The sequence below is a fragment of the Molossus molossus genome, unplaced genomic scaffold (genome assembly GCF_014108415.1).
Source record: "Molossus molossus isolate mMolMol1 unplaced genomic scaffold, mMolMol1.p scaffold_m16_p_32, whole genome shotgun sequence".
Lineage (NCBI taxonomy): Eukaryota > Metazoa > Chordata > Mammalia > Chiroptera > Molossidae > Molossus > Molossus molossus.
In genome coordinates, this window is record NW_023425369.1 from 1,731,772 (window position 1) to 1,753,619 (window position 21,848).

The 21,848-nt window shown below is 48.2% G+C and overlaps 1 protein-coding gene across 3 annotated transcripts in view; it reads left to right on the forward strand.

Annotated features, from left to right (window-relative positions):
- Positions 1-21,848, forward strand: part of FRMD4A (FERM domain containing 4A) — a 227,492-nt gene that overhangs the window by 48,814 nt on the left and 156,830 nt on the right. For all 3 annotated transcript variants that reach the window (XM_036281184.1, XM_036281185.1, XM_036281186.1), the window contains one exon: positions 20,861-20,955. In XM_036281184.1, the coding sequence (XP_036137077.1) occupies positions 20,861-20,955 (95 nt within the window). The remainder of the gene's footprint in view (positions 1-20,860; positions 20,956-21,848) is intronic.

Sequence of the window (21,848 nt, forward strand, 5' to 3'; positions counted from 1 at the left end):
CTAAAGAAGCGCTGAAGGAGGGCACAGGCGGTGAGGGGTGGGGGTGGGGGGGGCACCAGAGCAAATGTCGGTGCAGAAATGGACCTGCTGTGGTTACCAGGTTGTCCCATGGACCCCTCCACCTTTCCTCTCTTTCTCTTGGCTTGGAAACGGCTTCACAGTTGGGCTTTCAACTCCTGACTGCTCCCTGTGGTCATCCTGGCTGTATACTCAAGAGCTCAAAATAAGGAAAGATTGCCAAGGTTCTGTTACTTTTATTTATTTATCCATCCTTACCTGAGGATATTTTTCTATTTATTTTCAGATAGAGCAGGAGGGAGGGAGAGAGGAAGAGAGAGAGAGAGAGAAACATCGATGTGAGAGAGACATATCGACTGGTTGCCACCTGCACGACCTCAACCAGGGCCGGGGACAAACTGCAACTGAGGTGTGTGCCCTTGGCCAGAATTGAACCTGCGACTCCTTAGTCTGCTGGCTGACGCTCTAACCACCGAGCAAAACTGGCCAGGGCAGGGTTCTGTTACTTTTAAAGTATTGAGTTATAGAAGTCTCATTTCATACATGCCCATCCTATTTATGCCTCTGACTTGCATACAGAGGTGGTTATTTGAGATCCAAGTACAGAGGCCTTGCCCCGCACTAACCAGCATGACCCCTTCCCTTGCCTGTTGGTGTGTGTGCAGGACATGGACCATCGTGTAGCTTCGTTTGCGTTCCGTGGCTTTGTGAACAGACTTAGCCCAGATCATGTGTCTCACCTGTTTGAATTTCTGTCATGCCAGGCGCCCTCTCTGGGTCATGTCATATCACAGTGGGTACTCCCTCCGTGAAAATTTTACGTTTGTCGGTTCCGGTGGCTCGCTGGTCAGTTTCAGGGCTGTGACTTATTCAGAAAGAAACGGTCAAAGATGAATTGACAGTCAGACTTTGCACAGTCCCATGTCAGTTAAAATGGAAAAACGACGTCTGGTACGATGAAGAACAGGCCACGCAGCTTCCAGTGAGACGCAGAGGACTCTTACCCCGAGTTCTGGCCGGGAGGAAGTGGGATTCGGTGTCTCGATCACTGCGATTTCCCCCTAGTTTTCAGATTCAGTTTAAACAGGATACAATATGTGACTCTGATTGTGAAAGTGTTGGTGAGCTACAGAGAAGGTCATAGTAAGGTCAGTTTCTTGAGGAAACTGTTTTCTGCATCACCTCGTGTTTATCAAGAATCTTCATGTTTTACTTTTTGCTGTGCTGTATTCCTAAAACATTGGTGTGGGAGGTCAGGCAGTAGAGCTGGAATAAATGAGGGAATTCTGGATTAATGGTCTTGAAAAGACCCGTAAGTCTGTGCGCTTTACCTCCCTCTTTCCTTTAGGCCAGACCCGTTCAGTTTTGAAAATATCACTGATTTTACGTTTCTGCAAAATGTACTTGATATCTTGTGTAATGAGTATAGAGTTTCAGCTCTGCAAAATGAAAAGAGTTCTGAGATTGTGTGCACGACAGCATGAGTGTATGCAGCGCTGCTGAAATACACACTTCAGATCGTCAAGGTGGTCAATTTTGTGTAATGTATATTTTAGCCAAGTTTTCAAAGATGACCTTGTAGCCTTCTTAGAAAGCATTTTGATAGTCAAACCTTAGGACATTTTTAATGTCTATGTTAATTCTGTCCTCATAGAATTTCACATTATAGCCTCTTTAGGGGAAAGAAATAAAAAGGTGCTTAGTACCACCTATAAAATGTGCTCTCATAAGCACAGACAGGCCCAACGAGTGGCCCTGTTTAACGGTCCCTGATACCCAGGAAGAGAAGAGGAGATGAAGGCTCCTCACGGCCCTGAGACCCCACGGTTAGAGTTTAGACCATCCTTCCTCTAGACCTGGCCCCTGACAGAGGCCAAAGTTAGCCCACTGCTCCGAGGATGCCCTGAGAGATGGCAGGAAATCCAGATAAGAACAGGACCGCTCTTGCTGCTGAACTCATGCCTGGGGAAGGAGAGTGGCCAGGAGGACTTCCCGAAAGGCGGAGGTCCGTGGAGCCATGGTCAGAGGCTGCTCCCTTCTCTATCTTCTTTGCCCACACTTATTCTCCCTTCAGAAAGCACAGATTCCTGGCAAGTCCTGCTAAGGATCATGCCCTCTAGTTTTCTGGAATGTTTTACGGCAGGCTAAAAGCATAGACCTTGCCCTGGCCAGCTTAGCTCAGCTGTTAGAGCGTCGGCCCGCGGACCAGAGTTGTGGGTTTGATTCTGGTCAAGGGCAGTTGCAGTTCATCCCTGGCCCTGGTCGAGTTTGTGCGGGAGGCAACCAATCGCTGTGTCTCTCTCACATCAATGCTTCTCTCTCTCTCTCCCCCTTCCTCCCACTCTATCTGAAAATAAATGGAAAAATATCCTTGGGTCAGGATTTAATAAAGGCATAGGCCTTGGCTACCTAGCCTACTCGTCACCCAGAAGCAATGCTCGGTAGGACATTTAGGTTACCCTAAAGGGCATTACATTACAGCTTCTCTTTGGCATGGGAGTGGAGGTGTCTTAAACATTCCACACCGGTAGGAAGTGGTATTGATCACATGGGCTTGAGAGAATTCAGCACTCTGACCAGGTTTGAATTTGGAATTTACTCCTTGCTAGCTCTGTGATGTGGGGTGGGGTGATCTGTCGTCTCCGTGCCTCAGTCTCTCCAGACATAAAATGGGGATATTGTATTTCTCTTGAGTTTCTGATCATTGTAATGGTCACATGTGGTCTTGCCCCTTCACCCCCAGCCTTAGAAACAGGTTCCAACCCTGTGACTGGGCTCGGGTCCGTTGTCTTCCGTCAGAGGCCCATGCCCACGCTGTCATGTGTGACCAGATTTCACTGAGTCATTGACTCTTGCAGGCCCTGCTTATATGACAGGTCTCACACAATGTATTGGATTTGGTGAGTTATTTGTTGTTGTTTTTTCTGTTAATCCTCACCTGAGAATATTTTTTCCATTGATTTTTAGAGAGAGTGGAATGGAGGGAGGGAGGGGATAGAGAGAGAAACATCAATGTGAGAGATAAAGCAATTGGTTGTCTCCTGCATGTGCCCCAACTGGGGCTGGGGATGGAGCCTGCAACCCACGTTCGTGCCCTTGACCAGGAATCGAACCCGAGACCCTTTAGTGCATGGGCCCAGGGGAGGGGAATATCAGGCCCATGGGCTGTATAAGGCCCTCAAAATCAACACCAGCTAATGTCACATACCTCACCAAATTAGCCTGACCAGAAAAAGGTTGCCCACCCCTGCCTAACCATTGAGCCACACTGTCCAGGGCTTTGCCAGCTTTTAGTTCTCTCTCCCCACAGGCAACAGCAGAAGCAGGTGTTTCAGCCTCCTTGTGGCTAAATGCACAGGAGGAGAGTCAGCCTGCCGGGGTTGATGCCCAGCTCTGACCTTTCCTGTAGGAATAGCACTAGCAACACTGTAGCCTCGTGGGTTATCGAGGGCCCAGTGTATAGTACTGAGCACGTCTCACCACCTTACGAGATGCCACACGCCATTCTAAGGCCTTACCTGTTGTAGACCTTTCAGTCCTCACAACATGAGAATGAGATACTGCTACTTTGTTGAGAGGTTCATTTAGTTTGCCTGAGGCCACACAAGGTGAGTGGCCCCAGAGTGGGGACTCTGCACCACATGGCACTGGGTGCCCTGTAAAGATCTGAGGTTGTGGCTGCTTCACTGTGAGCCCCTTAACGTCAGGCACAGTGGCTTCCTTTTGGGTCCCCCGGCTCCTCGCCCACTTCCTAGCACATGGTGGTGCTCTGATAGGACTGCTCACCTCTGGTAGGACCATGTATGTGATGTAGTCTGTAAGTGGAAAGATGTCAGAATTCTGAGATCATAAACAAACATCTTTGGAGCAGAATCTCAATCCTACTGCACTTTAGAATCCACTGATCCCTGGGCCCCTTGTAGACTAATTAGGTCAGACGCTCTCTAGGGTGGGGCTCAGGCAGTTCTGGCTGTTTAAACTTCCCAGGTGACCCTCCCGTGCAGCCAAGGCCGGGGATCACTAATTTGGAATATCCCAGGTGACCTCTGCCCAGACTTCCTGCCTGCCATCTGGAACCTCCGGCTGCACAAAGCACCAGGGTACATTTGGAGGAACAAATTTTTAAGAATACAGTGTACAGTCCTTGACTTCATTATTGCTAATGGTTCATGAAGAGGCACTTATTTTTTATTTTTTTATCCTCACCTGAGGACATTTTTTTGCATCTATCTTCAGATAGAGCAGGAGAGAGAAAGGGAGGAAGAGAGAGAGAGAAACATTGATGTGAGTGAGAGAGACACATCGAGTGGTAGCCACCCACACGACCCCAACTGGGGCTGGGGACAAACTGCAACCGAGGTATGTGCCCTTAGTGGCAACCAAACCTGGGACTCTCCAATCCATGGGCTGATGCTTCAACCACTGAGCCAAACCGGCCAGGACACAAGGAAGCACTTTAATTGAGTCACTTGAAAGGACAGCCTAGGATGTATCTTTTAAAAAATTTTTATTGATTTTCAGAGAGAGATGAAGAGAGAGGGAGCAAGAGAGATTTGTTGTTCCACTTATTAATGTTCATTGGTATATGCCCTGATTGGGGTTTGAACCTGCAGCCTTGGAGTATCAGGATGATGCTCTAACCAGCTGAGCTACCTGGCCAGGGTTTAAGATGCATCTGTGAAGAGATGCTGCAAGAGGTAGTCAGAGCATCCGGAAACACAGCATCTCTGTGGACCCTTCGGGGACCTGAATGGAAAGAACCAGTTCTGCTGGTCAAATGTATCACCAGAGCCCACCTCACGTGCATTAGCATGTGAGCCAGGGCAGGGTTTTGGTTTTGGCTTTGCTCTGTTTATTTTTCCCTCGAAGATGATGTGCCAAGAGGAGGTGTTTTTCTGGCTCAACTGAAAAGGTCCCAAGGTTCTGGGTTTGATGGATTCTCATAGATGCAAGTCCACCCATACCTGAGGAGCATCTCATGGTAACAGCTTTCCCCCAGTGAATGCAGGGTGTTCCCCAGTGATGACGACTTGGGGGAACTGCTACCCGGAGAAGGCAACGTGAAATAAGGATGTGAGTTGGGGTGTGGACCAAGAAGTGCACAGAGAAAGGGCAGGTGGAATTAACAAGCATCCAGTAATGATCACATGTTGAGATCTGAATTTCGTTTTGCGCACACTGTCTCATTGTGTCTTCACAACATTCATAAGGTTGGTGGCATTGTATGCATTTTACAGAGAAGAAGCTGTTGCTCTGAGAAATTAAACTGCTTGGCCATAACCCCACAGCAGTTCATGAGCCGTGATTCCAATCCAGCCTCTCTGACTCCAGAGTGCTCCTGTTGATTGACAGTGATCCTGGGCTCTGAAGGTCGTGATTTAATGCCCAGGCCTCCAGGTGGCGGCTTGTGAGATCCAGGGGCGCTCCACTGGGGGACCGGAGAAGTCATATTTGGTCTACAAATACAGCAGGGACTGAGGCAGTGAGGGTTCTATCTTTCCCTGTGCCTCCTTGTCCAGCTGAGAAGTGTCCTGTGGGCAGACGTAGGTCCAGAGTAATTTTTAAAATCAAAAGTTAGCCCTGGCTGGTTTGGCTCAGCAGTTAGAGCTTCGGCCTATGGACTGAAGGGTCTTGGGTGTAACCCCCAGTCAGGGGCGCATACCTGACCCCGGTGGGGCTTGTGTAGGAGGCAACCCATTGATGTCTCTCTCTCACATCGATGTTTCTCTCTCTCTCTCCCTTCTTCCCTCCCACTCTATCTAAGAATCAATGGAAAAATAACCTCATGTGAGGATTAAAAAAGTAAAACACAAAAAAGTCAAAAGTCACAATACTGAGTGCATGTGTGTATATGTGTATGTGTGTGTGTGCCTGTACACACACACGCTCTCTCTCTCTCTGTATAAACCTGAACATGAACTTACAGAGTTAGATTTCACCTTCAGCCTCTTCTGAAGTGCTAGCTGCCGGTGCTGGGTTCCCGTGCACCTCTGCTGGTTCTGCAGAGCGGGACTGGGAGGGACTAGGATGGAAGCTGACTGCATATCCAGCTCTCTGCTCCTCGAACCACGGAACCCTGTGGCCTGCACAGCCAGGACAGCACCTGGATCTCTTATCTTAGCCTGGGGTTCTCTCTGCTGCACCCTGACTTTGAAGAAGCTCTGGGAGGAAGAGACATATTTTTCACTGTTTCTGCACTGTCTCATTCTGGTGCTGGTGTCATCTGGTACCCTTGACTTCTTTGATAGGAGCCTTTCAGAGAGGTTCTGAAAAGCGGCAGCACAGACAACAGAATCTCTTCTGTGCTTGTGACCTGGGTGGTAGGCTGACCCATCCTTGTAGCAGTGAAGGGAAGAGAGGCCAGAAGTGACAGCTTCCTGCCCAGAGGACAGCCTGCCTAGCAACCAGTGACACTTGCTGCTACAGGGTCACAGCCTGTGATGATTTCTCTCTCTGCAGATTGACACACTATTATGAATGTAGAGAGTGTTGCTGCTGCTCTGGAAAGGACAATGTGAGGCCTTGAAGAGAGTAAGTGAGTGCAGAACGGAGAAGTGTGGTCTGATTCCCAGATGGACCATTGATAGGCGGTAACGCTGGTGACAGGCGGGGTCAGGGGCCTTCCACATTGCATGTGAATCTTCCCACTGAAAGTCTTCCACTTAAATGTTGCAGATGGCCCTGTCTGGCCTCTTATTTATTTTGATGAAATGATTTTGACACAAAGAGACAGGCAGGTGACAAGAGCAAAGACTGGGATGTGCACCTTCCTTCTGGCTTTTCTTTATTCCCACTGACAGACACCCCCCCCCAACACACACACTTTCTCAGCTCCACTTATTGTGGGTGGTTGGGGCTCCAAGGAGAATCCACTGAAGAAGGGGTTGGTCCCGCCCTGGCCAGTTTGGCTCAGCGGTTAGAGCGTCGGCCTGCGGTCCGGAGAGACCCGGGTTCGGTTTCCGCTAAGGGCACGTACTTCGGTTGCAGTTTGTCCCCGGCCCTGGTTGGTCGTGCGGGTGGCAGCCACTCGATGTGTCCCTTTCACATCGATGTTTCCCTCTCTCTCTCCCTTCCTCTCTCTCCCTCCCATTCTGTCTGTACAAAAAATGGAAAAATATCCTCGGGTGAGGATAAAAAAATAAATAAATAAGGGGTTGGTCCCACGCTGGACCCTGCTCCAGGAGAGTCCTAATGAACAAGCGGAGATCCCGGCAGTGGAAGACGCTTGTCTGATGCGTACCGAGGAGGAAGTCTGCGGGCTTCGGGAGACACTTTCATTTGGTGGGGATTAGAACTGAGAAGAGATGAGCTGCCCCAAGGCCCATGTGAAGATTGAGAAGGACCCTGACCTGCGAATGGAACTCGGGGGACGCTGGCTTGTGTCAGTATGAAGGCTTCTGGTGCTCCAGTCCTATCTCAACCTTCCTCACTCGTCCATCTGTCCATCCACCCACCCGCCACGCAGTCATTAATCAGTTAGCATTTGGGCCAGGCTTTGTGGAAACAAGGATGCAGAGGACACCGTTTCTGCTCCCAGGATGTGGTCACTCTGGGAAAGAAGCAGACGACGAGTAAGATGAAACTGCTGTGGGACGAGCGCATCAGGAAGGGCTGGTGTGGAGCTCGGCCCTCTAGCCGCTAGGTCAGCCGGGGTGGGGACCAAGGGAGGGTGTGAGGCAGGGCAGCTCTGAATGAGAGGGATTTGGGGCAGCGGAGCAGGAGGAGGGAAGTGGAGGCCACGGGAGTAGATTACACGGTGGTCGAGCACCCAGCAAAGCACAGGGCTCCTCAGAAGCAGGTGGGAGTGGAGGGACCCCCTCTCCCTCCTGCTCTCCCACCCACCCTCCGAGCATGCTGGCCGCCCCCGCCTGTCTCCTAGGGTGTGCGTGCAGACCTACCCAAGAGAACACACAGGTCCAGGCCATTCCCTGCCTCCTGGCTGACTGTGCGGACCTCTGATCCATCCCGCTCCGATCCAAGAGTACTTGGCTCAGATCACCTGCTTTCGCTTTTTCGAATGTGATTTTTTGGACGTGATTCCTTCCTCCTGCCTTATCGGGCCACAGAGGGCTGTTTTGCTTTGCCTGAATTGGGACTGACTTCATATTTCTTATGTGGCTTGGCTTCAGAACCAAGACGGAATAGCAGTGCCAAGCTGCCTGACGGCCGTCTTTAACATGTGTTAAAAACCTAATAAAATATTGCCTCCAAAATTCCTGGCCAGATTCACTTATATAAATATCTAACATAAGGTCTCACCCATAACATCCCACCAGGTTTCAGGAGATGGCTTTAACATCTGCCCCGAGCGGGGAGAGGTGCGCAGAGAGCTTGTGCTCTGGGCTCCTTGGGGCTGAGCTCAGCCAGTCCCTGTGAGCTGCGTCTCTGTTGTTCCCGGGACAGGGGTGAGGACGGCTGTCCGCTGTCCCTTACACTGCGAACCACACCACCAGTTCCCTCCTGGGTGTGCTTCCAGTGAAAGGCCTGCCTGTGTGTGTGAGCTCAGCCTGTGTCTCCCGGCTGCCTGTGTACCCTAGTAGACTCTGTCTCATTTATGTTCTTAATCCCCTTATTTCATACCATTTACAATTGTGTAAGCCTCCTCCAAACCTTCTGGAAGTGGGGGCTCGGGGCTGCAGGTAAACAGTGAAATAGTATTTATGATTCGAGAATGAGGGTATTATAAGTTCACGGTTCCTCTTTGGACCCCCGCGGCGCAGCATCTGTTCTTATCCACTGGTTAGCACGCCGAGGTGGGGGGCGGCCTGCCTTTTGCACTGTTGCTTGTCTGACTTGAAGGAAATTGCTCTTCAGGAATAAATATTTTGCAGCCATAAGTTAATCTTCTTCCCTCCCCCTCCTGGGAAACCAGTACCTGTGCACTTTTGCATCCCTCTCCTACCCCAGTGAGAGCGCCTTTTTAATTATATTGGAGATGAGTCACCGGCAGAACGCAGTGTATTTCTGCAGCAGGTACCTGCCAGCAGTTTGCGAGAGCCACGGGACGGGACCCACAGGGACGAGACTTGGGGAACTTCCAAGTTAAAATGCTGACAAACATGGGAAAGTGAGTGCCGTGTCTCCAGGTGTATCACTGACGCGCGAGACTTCCTTCTCTTCTCTCTTTAGTCAGTCACTGCCATTTTAACCCCAAAGAAGCAGGAGGGACAGGTGTGAGGTCAGTTACTGCCATGCATGGGCAGACCCTGGGCGTGGAGAAGGTGTGCTATTTAGGGTGAGTCTGCCCCAGTAATTCATTTCCAAGGGAAGTTGTCTGCTTTCTGTTCTCCTTACTGTGTAGTAACAATTTATTCACAGTTCCTGAGATAAAGGATATGACAGTTTACTCAAAAGAGGATTTAGATTCTGATCAGAGAAGGTCCTTGTCACAGTGATGAGGGGATACGTAATTTCTTTGGGGATTCAGTTACCGGTTCAAGGAGAACCTGCTTTTACTGAGCACCTTTCATGCCCTAGGTACTTTATAAAATGATTGTTTTTGGAGTCCTTGCAACAGCCCTGTGAGGTAGATATTATCCTCCCAGTATTTCAAAGTGAAAGGAACTGATCGCTTCACACATGGAATAGCATTGGGTTTTCAAGCCCTGTGGTCTGACCACAAATCCATTGCCTAGATTGCATGAAAAGGGCGCTTACATTTTAAGATCAGTCACAGCAATATGAGTCTGTATGTACACACACACACAGGGTGTGTATATGTATGTGTGTGTATTTTTTATTTTACCCCTTTGCAACTCCCCACTCTCACTACCATCTTACTAGAAGGCAAGCCCCGTTGTCCGAACACCAGCCACACCACACTGTGGGCAAAGGATGGCAGGTGTCACGCGAGCCGCACCCCTGGTGTACAATGGGAAGGTAGCAGCAACCAATTTACCTGCCCCTGAGAATGGGCCCTTCCTTCTGCCCCGTTGCCATACATGCCTTTCCTAGGGAAACTGCGGAGAGCTCCTAGCTCCTGCTGACTGCAGAGCTGTTCGCTGGAATGACCGAAACTTGCTTAAGGCCTCATGGCCTCGGTGTGTACCGCACAGAGCCTGTCCTGAGCTCGGATTCCCTGTGCCCTTAGACCACACCCCTCTCTGCCCTGTCTGCATCCAGGGAAGGGAGTGACTCAGCACACAGTGTCAGCAGGACCTCAGGTTTGAATTGGTCCTGTGCCATTTGGCTCACTGGAAAGGTAGCCAATCTGCCAGTTTGATCCTAGAGAACTCACTTGACCTAGTAAATATATGGAAGGTTTACGTCCAAATTAGTCATTGATGACTCCCTGTAGGACAAGGTGGGGTCAGAACAGTGTGCAGAGAGACTTCTTGTTAAAGGGAAAATGGAAGTGGTGGACAGGATCGTGAAAGATGAAGCTGGACCCCCAAGAACCTTTGCACCCCCGTGTTTGCTAGACATGTCTCTGCGTTGGGGCTGCTGCCCTGACAGCCGTAGGTGGAGAGGCACTTTGAGCACTGTGTCTTTTGTGTTTTCGCCTCACTGAGACAATTACCATTTCATTAATGCAGAGAGGCTGTGGAGGGGGCCACCCTGGGTGAGCTGTCCTTATGACATTGCCCGGAGCAGGCTGGAGTCTGGGGTTTCTGTGTTAATCAGCAGGCGTTCCCTAATGAACACCTGCCCGCTTCCCAGAGTCCTGAGGGGCGTGGATCCTGAATACAGTGGGCTTCCCAGACTGCTGGCAGAGGGACTTTGCATTTCTGGAGGAGCAATAATTATGTACGCCTGTCAGAGCCTTCCCGTTGGGCATCATTCAAATGCGGGGAGGAGACTGGCTTCCCAGACTGATAGCAACCTCAACTTTTCTGAACCTGAGACAGGGTATATCTTAACAAAATGAGGAAGAAACAGTGGGGAAATCAGATGACAAGAACCAGGGAATAAGCTAGTATAAAGAATAGTATAGCCTGGCCAGTGTGGCTCAGTGGACTTAGCATCGCCCCATGGACTGAGGTTCCAATTCGATTCCTGGTCAGGGCACATGCCCAGGTTGTGGGCTCGATCTCCAGTAGGGGGCGTGCAGGAGGCAACTGATCAATGTTTCTTAGGTTGATGTTTCTATCTCTCTTTCCTTCCTCTCTAAACCAATCAATAAAAACATTAAGAAGAATAGTATATAGGAATAGTATAAAGGTGGGATGGAGGTGGAGGGGAGACAACTGCGAAACATTTTGGTTTCTTGGGAGTCCCCCATCCTGGGTTGACCACAGAGTTAAATGGAAGGCGAGGGAAGGGAGGAGCTGGAGGGAGGCAGTCAAAGGAGCCCAGGTGACTGTGTTGTTGGCAGGGAAACGGGTTGAAAGAGGTTAGGGATGGGGACACTGCACCTCCTGTCCTGGGTTTATAAGTAATAGGAACCTTGCCATTTGCATCAACGCCTCCTTCCTGGGTGCCTGTAGCACCTGATTGGATTGAAACCTGGCCACTCGCATCTGAGCACAGGGCATCTGGTCCATCCCTCCCTCCCGCACTGCTCCCCTAGCATTTCTGTGCTTCAGACCCGCCTGGGGAGGGTGCGCGGGTTCACCCCCTCCGTGGTCAGCTTCCCTGCTGGCCAGTGTAACAGCAAACAGTGACCCTGTAGTCTGTCCCACTGTCCTAACACCCAGCCTTTATTAGGTGCCCGCAGTGTGGCAGGCACTATACAGGGATACAATATTGCTCAAACCTGCCCCTGCCCCTAGGAACTCACTGTATGGCAATATTTTATTGCATTTAGAATAAGCAGCCGCAAACCCCTCCTGCTTGGGCTATTTGTTCCTTGGTGGATCTGTACCCCAGTGTGTAAAACCAGAGCTTTGGAGGTAGCCCCAGACTCAAGCCCCTCGTGTGCCCTTGGGGGATTGTGACCTTGGGAACACTGACATTTCTAAGACTCAGTGTCCCCATCAGTAAATGTTGCAGGTTGCTTCGAAGATTAAAGGAGGTGGTGTATGGGAGCTCACCGCCTAGAACCCAGCGGGGGGCGGCCTGCACAGAAGACTGCTGGGGGAGGGGCCGCAGCAGCAGGACTGGTATGACCTGCCCAGTCCCCGTTAGCAGAATAGCAGAAAGGCTGGGCAGGTGCGCGGGTCCTGGAACCACCTATGCTGGCAGCTAAGCTGACCTCCCTGGTCCTTGGACAGGCTTTTCGACCCCGGAGACGAAGTCTCCTCCCCTGGAAGTGAAGTGGTTGGGCAGTATCCGCATCACACTGCAGGGCTAGGGTCTGCCAGTGAGTAGCCGCAGGCATGGGGCACGCTACTCCTCTCTGCTTCTGCTCCTTCTCCGTCAAATGTGGGTAATTCTGGTCTCTACTTCCTGGGTGAGGATTGACTCAGTTCCTGGAAAGCACCTGGGACAGCGCTGGCACCCAGGGTACACCGGGTGAACGGAACTGTAGTGTTGACCGAGTCTTCGACCAGCTTTGCTGAGATACTCTGCTGGTCACTCCAAGCTGGGTGGAGATCAAGTATTCGTCTCGTGTCCACTGATGAGTTGGGGTTCAGGTTGAATGGGGACCTCCAAGATAGAGAGATGCTCCCTCTGCAGGGCCCATGTAGCTTTAGGACCTGCCTCCCCACCGACTCAGAAGAGCGCAGGCCCTATTGGCCTCCACATCTGTTGCATAAAGGAAGTCGCCTCCCCAGAATCCAGGAGCTGCCCAGAGAGGGCAGGAAGGAAGCAGCATCTCAGCTAATCAGCCTGAGCATCCAGAGGGTGCCCTGAGGGGGAGCGGCCAGACCCTGGTCTGTGTGTAGGATGACCTCATGTTTTTGGTTCATCATGGGGCCCCCTCCCCAGGGATACTGAGCAGCCAATGAGCAGTGTCTGCTTATTACCCTGCCCCCAGGGGCGGGGGAGGCTGGAGCCAGGCTCCCAGCTGCTCCAGGAAACACAATAACAGGCAGGGCTTCAGAGCAGCCCGTGCTCCTGCATCATTTTTGCAGACTCCCTTCCTCAGCCCCTCTCTCCACCCAGGTTTTCAGGACAGTTGGAGAGGAAGGGCAGGCTGACTGTGCTTCTGCCCGACCTCAGCACCTGACTGACTGTTCCCCTGGCTCCAGGCAGCAGCCTCCTCTGCAGGGCCGGGAATCACCTTTCATGGGTCCAGCAGTGCCATCAGGAGAGGCGGGTGTGGCCCAGCCATGGAGTTGTCACCTGGCAGCCCAGAGGTCACTGTGTGCAAAGCGAATTGTCCAAAACAGCCTTGGGGAGGACACAGAAGTAGGCAGGCCTGTTCCAGAGCCCTGTGCATGCTGATATGTGCATGGTTTCCCACTAGAAAAGTCCAGAGCCCTCTGGAACTCGGGTCGGACCAGTGATGATGAGGAGTTATTCTACCTTCTTCCCAGAAGCCATTGCGTGAACAAAGTTAATTGAAGGTTGATAGAAAGTCAGTCTTAAATGTACAGGGTGGGGCAAAAGTAAGTTTACAGTTCTTGTGGAAAATAATGCAACAATTAATAAATAATAATACAAAAATAAACTTTCATGTATTCACAACTGTAAGCCTACTTCTGCCCCACCCTGGAGTGACCTCATAGGGCCAGGTCATCACCAATGACCCAGAACAGGCTACCTCCAACCCAGGGTGCAGTGTCGCCGCCTCGGGTCCACACCGAGGCCCTGCCCAGTCGTCCTGTGGAACTGGACTGGGCTACAGCCCTTCTGGCCTCGCTCCCAGCCGGATCCCTGCAAACTCCACAGATGTTTATAGCACACATAATTGTCAAATTATAATCAGCAGAATTCTGTAAACATCCCCTCAAAGTACATAAGAGGATAAAGCTTTCTGCTTACCCAGCGACTTTCTCTAAATTAGTTTAAGAAAAATTTGGAACAGTGTAGTACATTAATCATCATCGTGCCAAGGTATGACATTGTCTTTGTTTGCAAGACCAGGAAATCGCAGGGCTGATGCCTTCAGTGCTGTTAATACAACCGTACAGAGAAGCGACGGTGTGGTGCCCGGTCGGTCAGCATAAGCGAGGTTGTGCTGTTGATGACAGACGACCCCAAACATCTCAGCGGCTTCACACTGAGGTTCATTGCTCACTCACCCTGCACGTCCATGGCCGGCAGGAATGCTCTTGCTGATTGAGCCGTCATAGGGAAAGAGAGAGGGTGGCTGTTTAAATTACTCTTATTGAGGTATGATTGAGATATAACATTATTATTAGTTTCAGGTGCACAACATAATGATGCAATCATTGTATAGGTCATGGCCTTCAAAGGGACTTAAAACTTGAGAGGTGTAACATGCACATCTTCTGGGATCTGTTATCAACCCCTTAAATTCCCTGTTTATTTCCCCATTTGTAATTGTGGTTAATAAATGTAGGCTTTTCTTCATTGGGAAGTAATAGGACTAACTTAAAAAAAATGTTTAAACCAGTGATAGGCATCCGAATGGGTATAGTCATTGAAAAGAGGGAGCTTGAGCCCTGGCCAGTTTGGCTCAGCAGTTAGAGTGTTGGCCCATGGACTGAAGGGTCGTGGGTTCGATTCCGATCAAGGGCATGTACCTGGGTTGTAGGTTTGATCTTTGGCCCTGGTTGGGTTTGTGCAGGAGGCAACCGATCAGATGTTTCTCTCTCATTGATGTTTCTCTCTCATCGATGTTTCTCTCTCTCTCTCACCCCTTCTCCCTCCCTTCCACTCTTATCTAAAAGTCAATAAAAAAATATCCTTGGATGAGGATTAAATAAAAAGAAAAAGAGAAGAGTGAGTTTGTGATCACGTTTATTCCTGGGATGAGGCTGTTGCTCAGAGCCTTTCAGTTGCCTTCAGCTTATGAGTCAACAAGAAAATGCATTTTCTCACTGTAGAAATTCCAATTTAAAAAGGTTTGTGGCAACAGGCTAAATCATAGGGTTATGTCACCATGGAAAGCCCTAAAGTCTCTCTCCAAGAAGCTCCTGCGTGGCTGATCACTCTGGTGACTTCTTCAGTGTGTTGAGTCAGACCTTTAGCTCTATACAGTCAGAAACCTGATTTTCCATCTTCAGGGGAAGACTCACATTCGCCATGTTTGAAGTACTGGTTATATATAGATCAGTACCAATGTCTGAAATGTCGGTGCACTGGGTTGACGTGAGTGTTGTAGCCCTCATCCACACATGGCCCTCCCAGCTCATGAGAGGTCCTGATCCTTGACCTCTCACCCAGGAAGTAGAGGCAGCAGAGGCAGGTGACAGGGGGTTAACAGGCGAGCCCTGAGGCCAGCTTGATTTCACAGGGAATCCTGTCTTTGTTCTGTGGCCCAGCTGCCTGACATCTCCAAGCTCAATCTTTATTGGCATGGAATGATCATCTCTTATTTCAGATAGTCACATATCATAGAGGATGGTCAGCACTGTGTCGAAGACAGAAGTGCCTCAGTGATTCTTCGGAAGAATGGAAGTAGAAGAAGGAGAGCTAAATAGGTCTTGAGTGTTTAATGTGATCCGCTAAAGTGGCCCCATTTCTGCCCATTCCGGCCTTACCCCCGGAGCCCAGGTGGTCCAGGCCCGTTGGCTAGGACCACATCCGCGTCCCCAGCTCACCTCCCTTTCCCACACTGCTGCACCCGGCCCTCCCCCGCACACCTCCCAGGCCCCCGTGGAATGATTACTATTTTATCCTGGTATAAAGTATTCCAGCCCTGAGAGGACAGTCATGCTCCACGTAACGTTTCAGTCAATGACAGAACATGTACGACAGTGGTCCCATAAGATTATAATAGAACAATCCTGTCACCTAGTGATGTCATAGCTCTTGTAATGGTCTCAACACATTGCTCACAGGTTTGTGGTGATGCTGGTATAAACACACCTACTTTGCTGCCAGTGAAATAAAAGTATAACACATACAGTTATGTACAGTACATAGTTCTTGATGATGACAATAAATTACTATTACTGGTTTATGTAGTTATTATACTATACTTTTTTTTTTCTGTTAATCCTCACCCGAGAATTTTTTTCCATTGAATTTTTTAGAAAGAATGGAAAGTAGAGAGAGAGAGAGGGAAAAAAAAACATTAATGTGAGAGAGATACATCGACTGCCTCCCGCACGACCCCAACCAGGGCGGGGGATTGAACCTGTAACTCAGGCACATGACCTTCACTGGGAATCGAGCCTGTGACCCTTCAGTCCATGGGCGGATGCTCTAACCACTGAGAAAACTGACCAGGGAAATTATACTACACTTCTTATCATTATGTTAGAGTATATTCTTTCTACTTATATATATAAAAGTTTGCAGTAGCACAGTGTGCTGTGTTATGCCGGCAGCAAACTCATGCATCTCGTGTTTATGGTGTTCCTTGATGGCATCATTTTCTCTTGTGCTTGATTTGATCTCATGTGGTTTTGTACAGTAACATGCTGCCCAGGCTTGTAGCCTGGGAGCAGTAGGCTGCACCCTGTGGTCTGGGTGTGCAGTAGGCTGTACCTGTAGGCTTAGCAGGTGCACTCGATGATATTCACACACTGAAATCGCCTAGTGACGCGTTTTTCAGAACTTATCCTGATTGTTGTGGTGCATGGCCTTAATTCTTTCTCTTCCTGGGTAAACTTATGTTTCTCTGATCAGTTCTATTGAGATGTTGGCTTTAAAGTTTATCTCTTTAATAAACTTTAAATTTTATTTCTGTCAGGGCTGGAAACCTCACCATAACTCTCAAGAACCCACAGTAATCACTTTATAGTCACACATTTTATAAAACCAGTTTGACCTTCCTCCTCCCTCTCTGTCTCCATTCAGTAGACTTGACTTCAAGTGATTTTTGCCAATTGAAAAAAAATTCATTCTGAGGGCAAGAAGATTTATCAACAGTGAGGATACTTTTAAAAATGGGACACAAGCTTCAAAGGCAAACCCAAAAGATGATCCAAAATGTCTTAAGAAATAGCAGACTGCTTTGAAAGGGGCAGCAATCATCTGGACAGACCATGCTATGTTGCAATTTAAAAATTGGCCAGACTGCCTTCTGTTCAGTCGCAGCCTCTACATTAAATGCTTTCTACCAGGGCAGCCAGGTACGCTCTGGGGCTGGAGGTGGTGCAGCCCCCAGAAGCACGCAGCAAACACAGCTAGTGGCCTCGGGGGCCCCCTCGTCTTGGATTCCACTTTGGAATTTATCGGAGACGTTCTGAGACAGGCCAGGAGTGCCGCGCTGCGTTCCGCGCGGGAGTTTGCTACTTCTCATGAAGGAGGTCTTACATAGTGTCTCGAATCCCCTCTTGGTCACGGATGGCTTTTTCACTTTTTCAAATTTTAAAGTGAATGGAAGCATGAAATGTTAGACGGCTTTGATTTATCAAGATGGATTCTCCTGTTGAGTTACGTCTTCTGGGGGGTGGGGTGGGGAGGAAGCTCTACCCTCAATTCAGACCCACTGCTGTCCTTTCTAGCTGTTTCACTGGTAAATTGATGATTGTCGAGGCCCAGAGGGTGGCACCCTGTGAGCCAGGAGCGAGGTTGAATAGGGGAACCATCTGCCTTGGCTATTCATTTATTTATTTATTTATTCAGAGAGAGTGGGAGGGAAGAGGGGGGGACAATTATGTGAGAGAGGCACATCAATTGGTTGCCTCCCGCACGAGGCCAACCAGGGCTGGGGACTAAACTGCAACCTAGGTACTTGCCTTTGACCGGAATCAAACCTGCAACTCTTTGGTCCACAGGCTGACGCTCTAACTACTGGACCAAACTGGCCAGGGCTTTTTAAAAGGAACACTAGCCCGGCTGTTGTGGCTTAGTGGTTGAGCATCGACCCATGCACCAAGAGGTCGCGGGTTTGATTCCTGGTCAGGGCATATGCCCAGGTTGTGGGCCTGATCCCTAGTGGGGAACATGCAGGAGGTATCGATGTTCTCTCTCATCGATGTTTCTATCTCTCCTCCTCCCTTCCCCTTACTCTAAAATCAATTTAAAATTTTTTTTAATATAAATATATAAAAATGAAAGGAACACCAGACCTTACTCTGTGGCCCGGGTAAAATCTAAGTTCTTACTAGCAAGTGCTACATGCTACTCATCTTGTATGTCCTGTAGTGTTGGCTGGTGCCTTGCACATATGAGACACTCAATAAATGTTGAGTTAAAGGAAGTGTACCTGTCTCAGTCTGCTAGGGCTGCTGTAACAAAATAGTAGGTTGCTTAAACAGCAGACATTTATTTTCTCACCTTTCTGGAGGCTGAAAGTCTGAGATCAGGGTGCCAGCCTGGCTGGATTCTGGTCAGGGCTCCCTTCCTGACGTGCAGAGGGCAGCCTTCCTGACGTGCAGAGGGCTCTCTTCCTGACGTGCAGAGGGCTCCCTTCCTGACGTGCAGAGGGCAGCCTTCCTGACGTGCAGAGGGCAGCCTTCCTGACGTGCAGAGGGCTCCCTTCCTGACGTGCAGAGGGCTCCCTTCCTGACGTGCAGAGGGCAGCCTTCTCAGTGTCCTCTCATGGTGGATAGAGTGCAAGCAGGCCCTCTGGTGTTTCTTCTTGTCATGGGGGCCCGCCTTCATGACCTCATCTAAACCTAATCATTTCCCAATTGCCCCATCTCCAAATACCATCACATTGGGTTAGGGCTTCAACATAGAATTTGGCCAGGGACATAGTGCAGTCCAGAGCAGCACCCAGAAGGGAAATAAGAAACCAAACTGTCATGTAACTCTCTTATTTTTTTTTTTTTTACCACCTTCACCCATTTTGACCCCTCACCTCCTCAGCAACTACCTATCTATTCTCTGTATCTAGGAGTTCTTTTTAAAAAGTTTTTAAAAAAAGATTCTACATATAAGCGACATTATAATGGTATTTATCGTTCTGTGTTAGACTTATTTCACTTAGCATAATACTCTCAAGTTCACTCATGTTGTTGTAAATAGCAAAATTTCCTTCTTTTGCATGGCTGAGTAGTATTCCATTGTATATATACACCACATTGTCTCTATCCATTCATCCATTGATGGTTACTTAGGCTGATTCTATGTCTTTGCCATTAAAATAATACCCTTTGAACATGGGCTGCCTGTATCTTTTCAAATTGGTATTTTTGTTTTCTTTGGCTAAACACCCGGAAGTGAAATTGCTGGATCATATGATAGTTCTAAAACTGTCATGTAAGTTCTTGGTTTGCATGTGTTACCCACTGTCCTAACAGAAGTGCAACAGAGTAGCCACTGGAATAAGACATATACACAGGAAGGGTGTTCATGCACATACATGTACATACACCAACAAGCATACATTTTTCTCTGCTGGAGTCTGTTTTTGCTCTGAGCTTGGAGACATCCAGCGAGTGTGCTTAGAACGGAATAGTTGTCATAGAATGAAGGCAATTCATTGGCACATACTGACCTGGGACCTAATGTAGAAATGACTCTTCCCTGTTAGCCCTGCATCCCCATCAAATGGCCTTTCCTAGCTCCCCAACCTCAGAGCCTGGTGTCTGCAGTCATGTCAACATTGAGGGACCCAAGAGAGTGAGGTATTGACAGCATGACATTTGCAGTGATTTTATGCTTAAAGCTCTGGTACACTCCTTTACATTGGCAGAGATGCTTGGGAAAGAGTTTATGATAAAAACATTCACAGGTAAAGGCTGACCTTCTCCTTTGGAAAGGCAGATGGAAGGTGAATCTTTAGCTTATTTTTCTTTTTTCTTTTTTTTATCCTCACCTGAGGACATTTTTCCATTTTTTGTTCAGACAGAGTGGGAGGGAGAGAGAGGAAGAGAGAGAGAGAAACATCAATGTGAAAGGGACACATCGAGTGGCTGCCACCCGCACGACCAACCAGGGCCAGAGACAAACTGCAACCAAGGTATACGCCCTTAGCGGGAACCGAACCCGGGTCTCTCTGGACCGCAGGCCGACGCTCTAACCACTGAGCCAAACCGGCCAGGGCTTATTTTTCAATACTATTCCCAAAGCCCTTTGGCCACAATTTTAACATTTCTTGCAGGAGGATACTTTTATTGTTTGTATTTTTAATTATGGGAGCACAACATGTGTTCATGGGGAGGGGGTCCAGAGCCAGGATTCAAATCCCAGCCCAACAGTTAAACAGACATGTTTAGTCTCTGGGCTCCTGTTTCCTCCCGCACAGTGGCGTTAGTGATGGGACCACCTCGCAGGGCTGTGATGAGGATTAAAGAGGCTGGTGTTTGTAGAGTACTTAGAACAGGGCCTGGCACAGAGCAAATACTGTAGAACTATATGCTAAATACATATATATGATAAGTATTAAATAGTAGGCAAGCAATTATATTAATCAATATTAATATAATTAGGTATTATAACATTTAAAAATATATTTTAAGTAAACATGATAATATGTAATATATTTATTATATGTAAATTATATATGTAACAAAATATACATTACAAAATATGGAATATATTCATTATATTACTACTAATATAATATATGTTAAAACATATATTATACAACTATATAAACATATACATGTTATAACATATAATATGTATACTTACTTTACATATATGTGTATATTTTTTAATAAGGCATCTTCCTGTGAATTCAGCATGGAACATGCTCCCGTGTGGGGAAGACAGCCCCAGGCTCCGACTGCCCTGTCGATGAGGACGTTCCATTTGTTGGCAGAACAAACTACTAGGAAACAAGGCAGAAGGTCGCCCTCGTACTTGGCTGTTTGCTCAGAGGCGTCCTCATTGCCCACTCCCTTAGGTTTTATAAAAATCATTTGCATCGATATAGAAGGGGTTTGAGATGTTGCATTTTTTTTAAATTATGTAAATTGGAAATTGGATGTCTTAGGAAATGTAATCTCTCATCACTTACCCTTTCTCCGTTTTGTTCTCCCGCCAGCCCAAGCTTTTGGCCAAGGAGCTGCTTGACCTCGTGGCATCGCACTTCAACCTGAAGGAAAAGGAGTACTTTGGAATAGCCTTCACAGACGAGACGTAAGAATGGAAGGGAAATTGGAAATCACACTGTCCCAACTGGCCGCAGTGAGGTCAGCCGCAGGCCACTAGGGTCCTGTGGTGTGGGGTCAGGCCAAGTTCATCATTTGAATTCAAAGTCCTTGTGATCATGCCCGGAATGGCCAAAGGACATAATTAGGGTGATGTTTATATTATGAAATTATTAGGTAAACTAGTTCTTATCATCGGATTGCAAGTTCGTGTTCAGAACTGAAGTGTTTTTATTGTTTGTTTGTTTTAAGTAGATTTGCATGAGTTTGTTTTCTGTTTCAGTTAAATGAAAACTTCTGGAAATTAAACTTTTTTCTCCAGTGTGGAATAACAATCACAGGAAGTGAATTTGATGATAACTTCAAAATGAAAATTATCTGTGCCATTTCACTGTCTAAGCTGAAATGAGAGAATAGAAAAATCAGAAATTCAGGTCACTCATCTGATGAAAGTACTTTTGCTTTTACTGGTCTTTCCGTTTGGCTCTATAAAGAGGTGTTTGTTTTACAACACAAGTAAGAAATATCTTTACTAAAATTTCAATTTCCTTAATATTGTTAGCAAAAGAGTATGTAAAAATGTGCACCGAGTGTTAGATAGGAATGTATTCTAAGCAAATGTTTAATAATTTTCTTTCCTCTGAGTGTACACACACACACTCCTGCAGATCTTTAGAATTACAGGGATGATTTTCTAGAATACTAATAGATCAGGGTTGGGTTGGTGGCTGGACAGGACAGTACAGGGGAGGCCATGTGTCATTAACCATGGTGGCATCAAGGCAGGATGGGCTCAGAAGCAAGGACAGGAGGCAGCCACATCGGTGAGTAGGAGAGGGGATCAGATATGTGTCCACCTGGATTCTCAGCCTGGGGAACCGC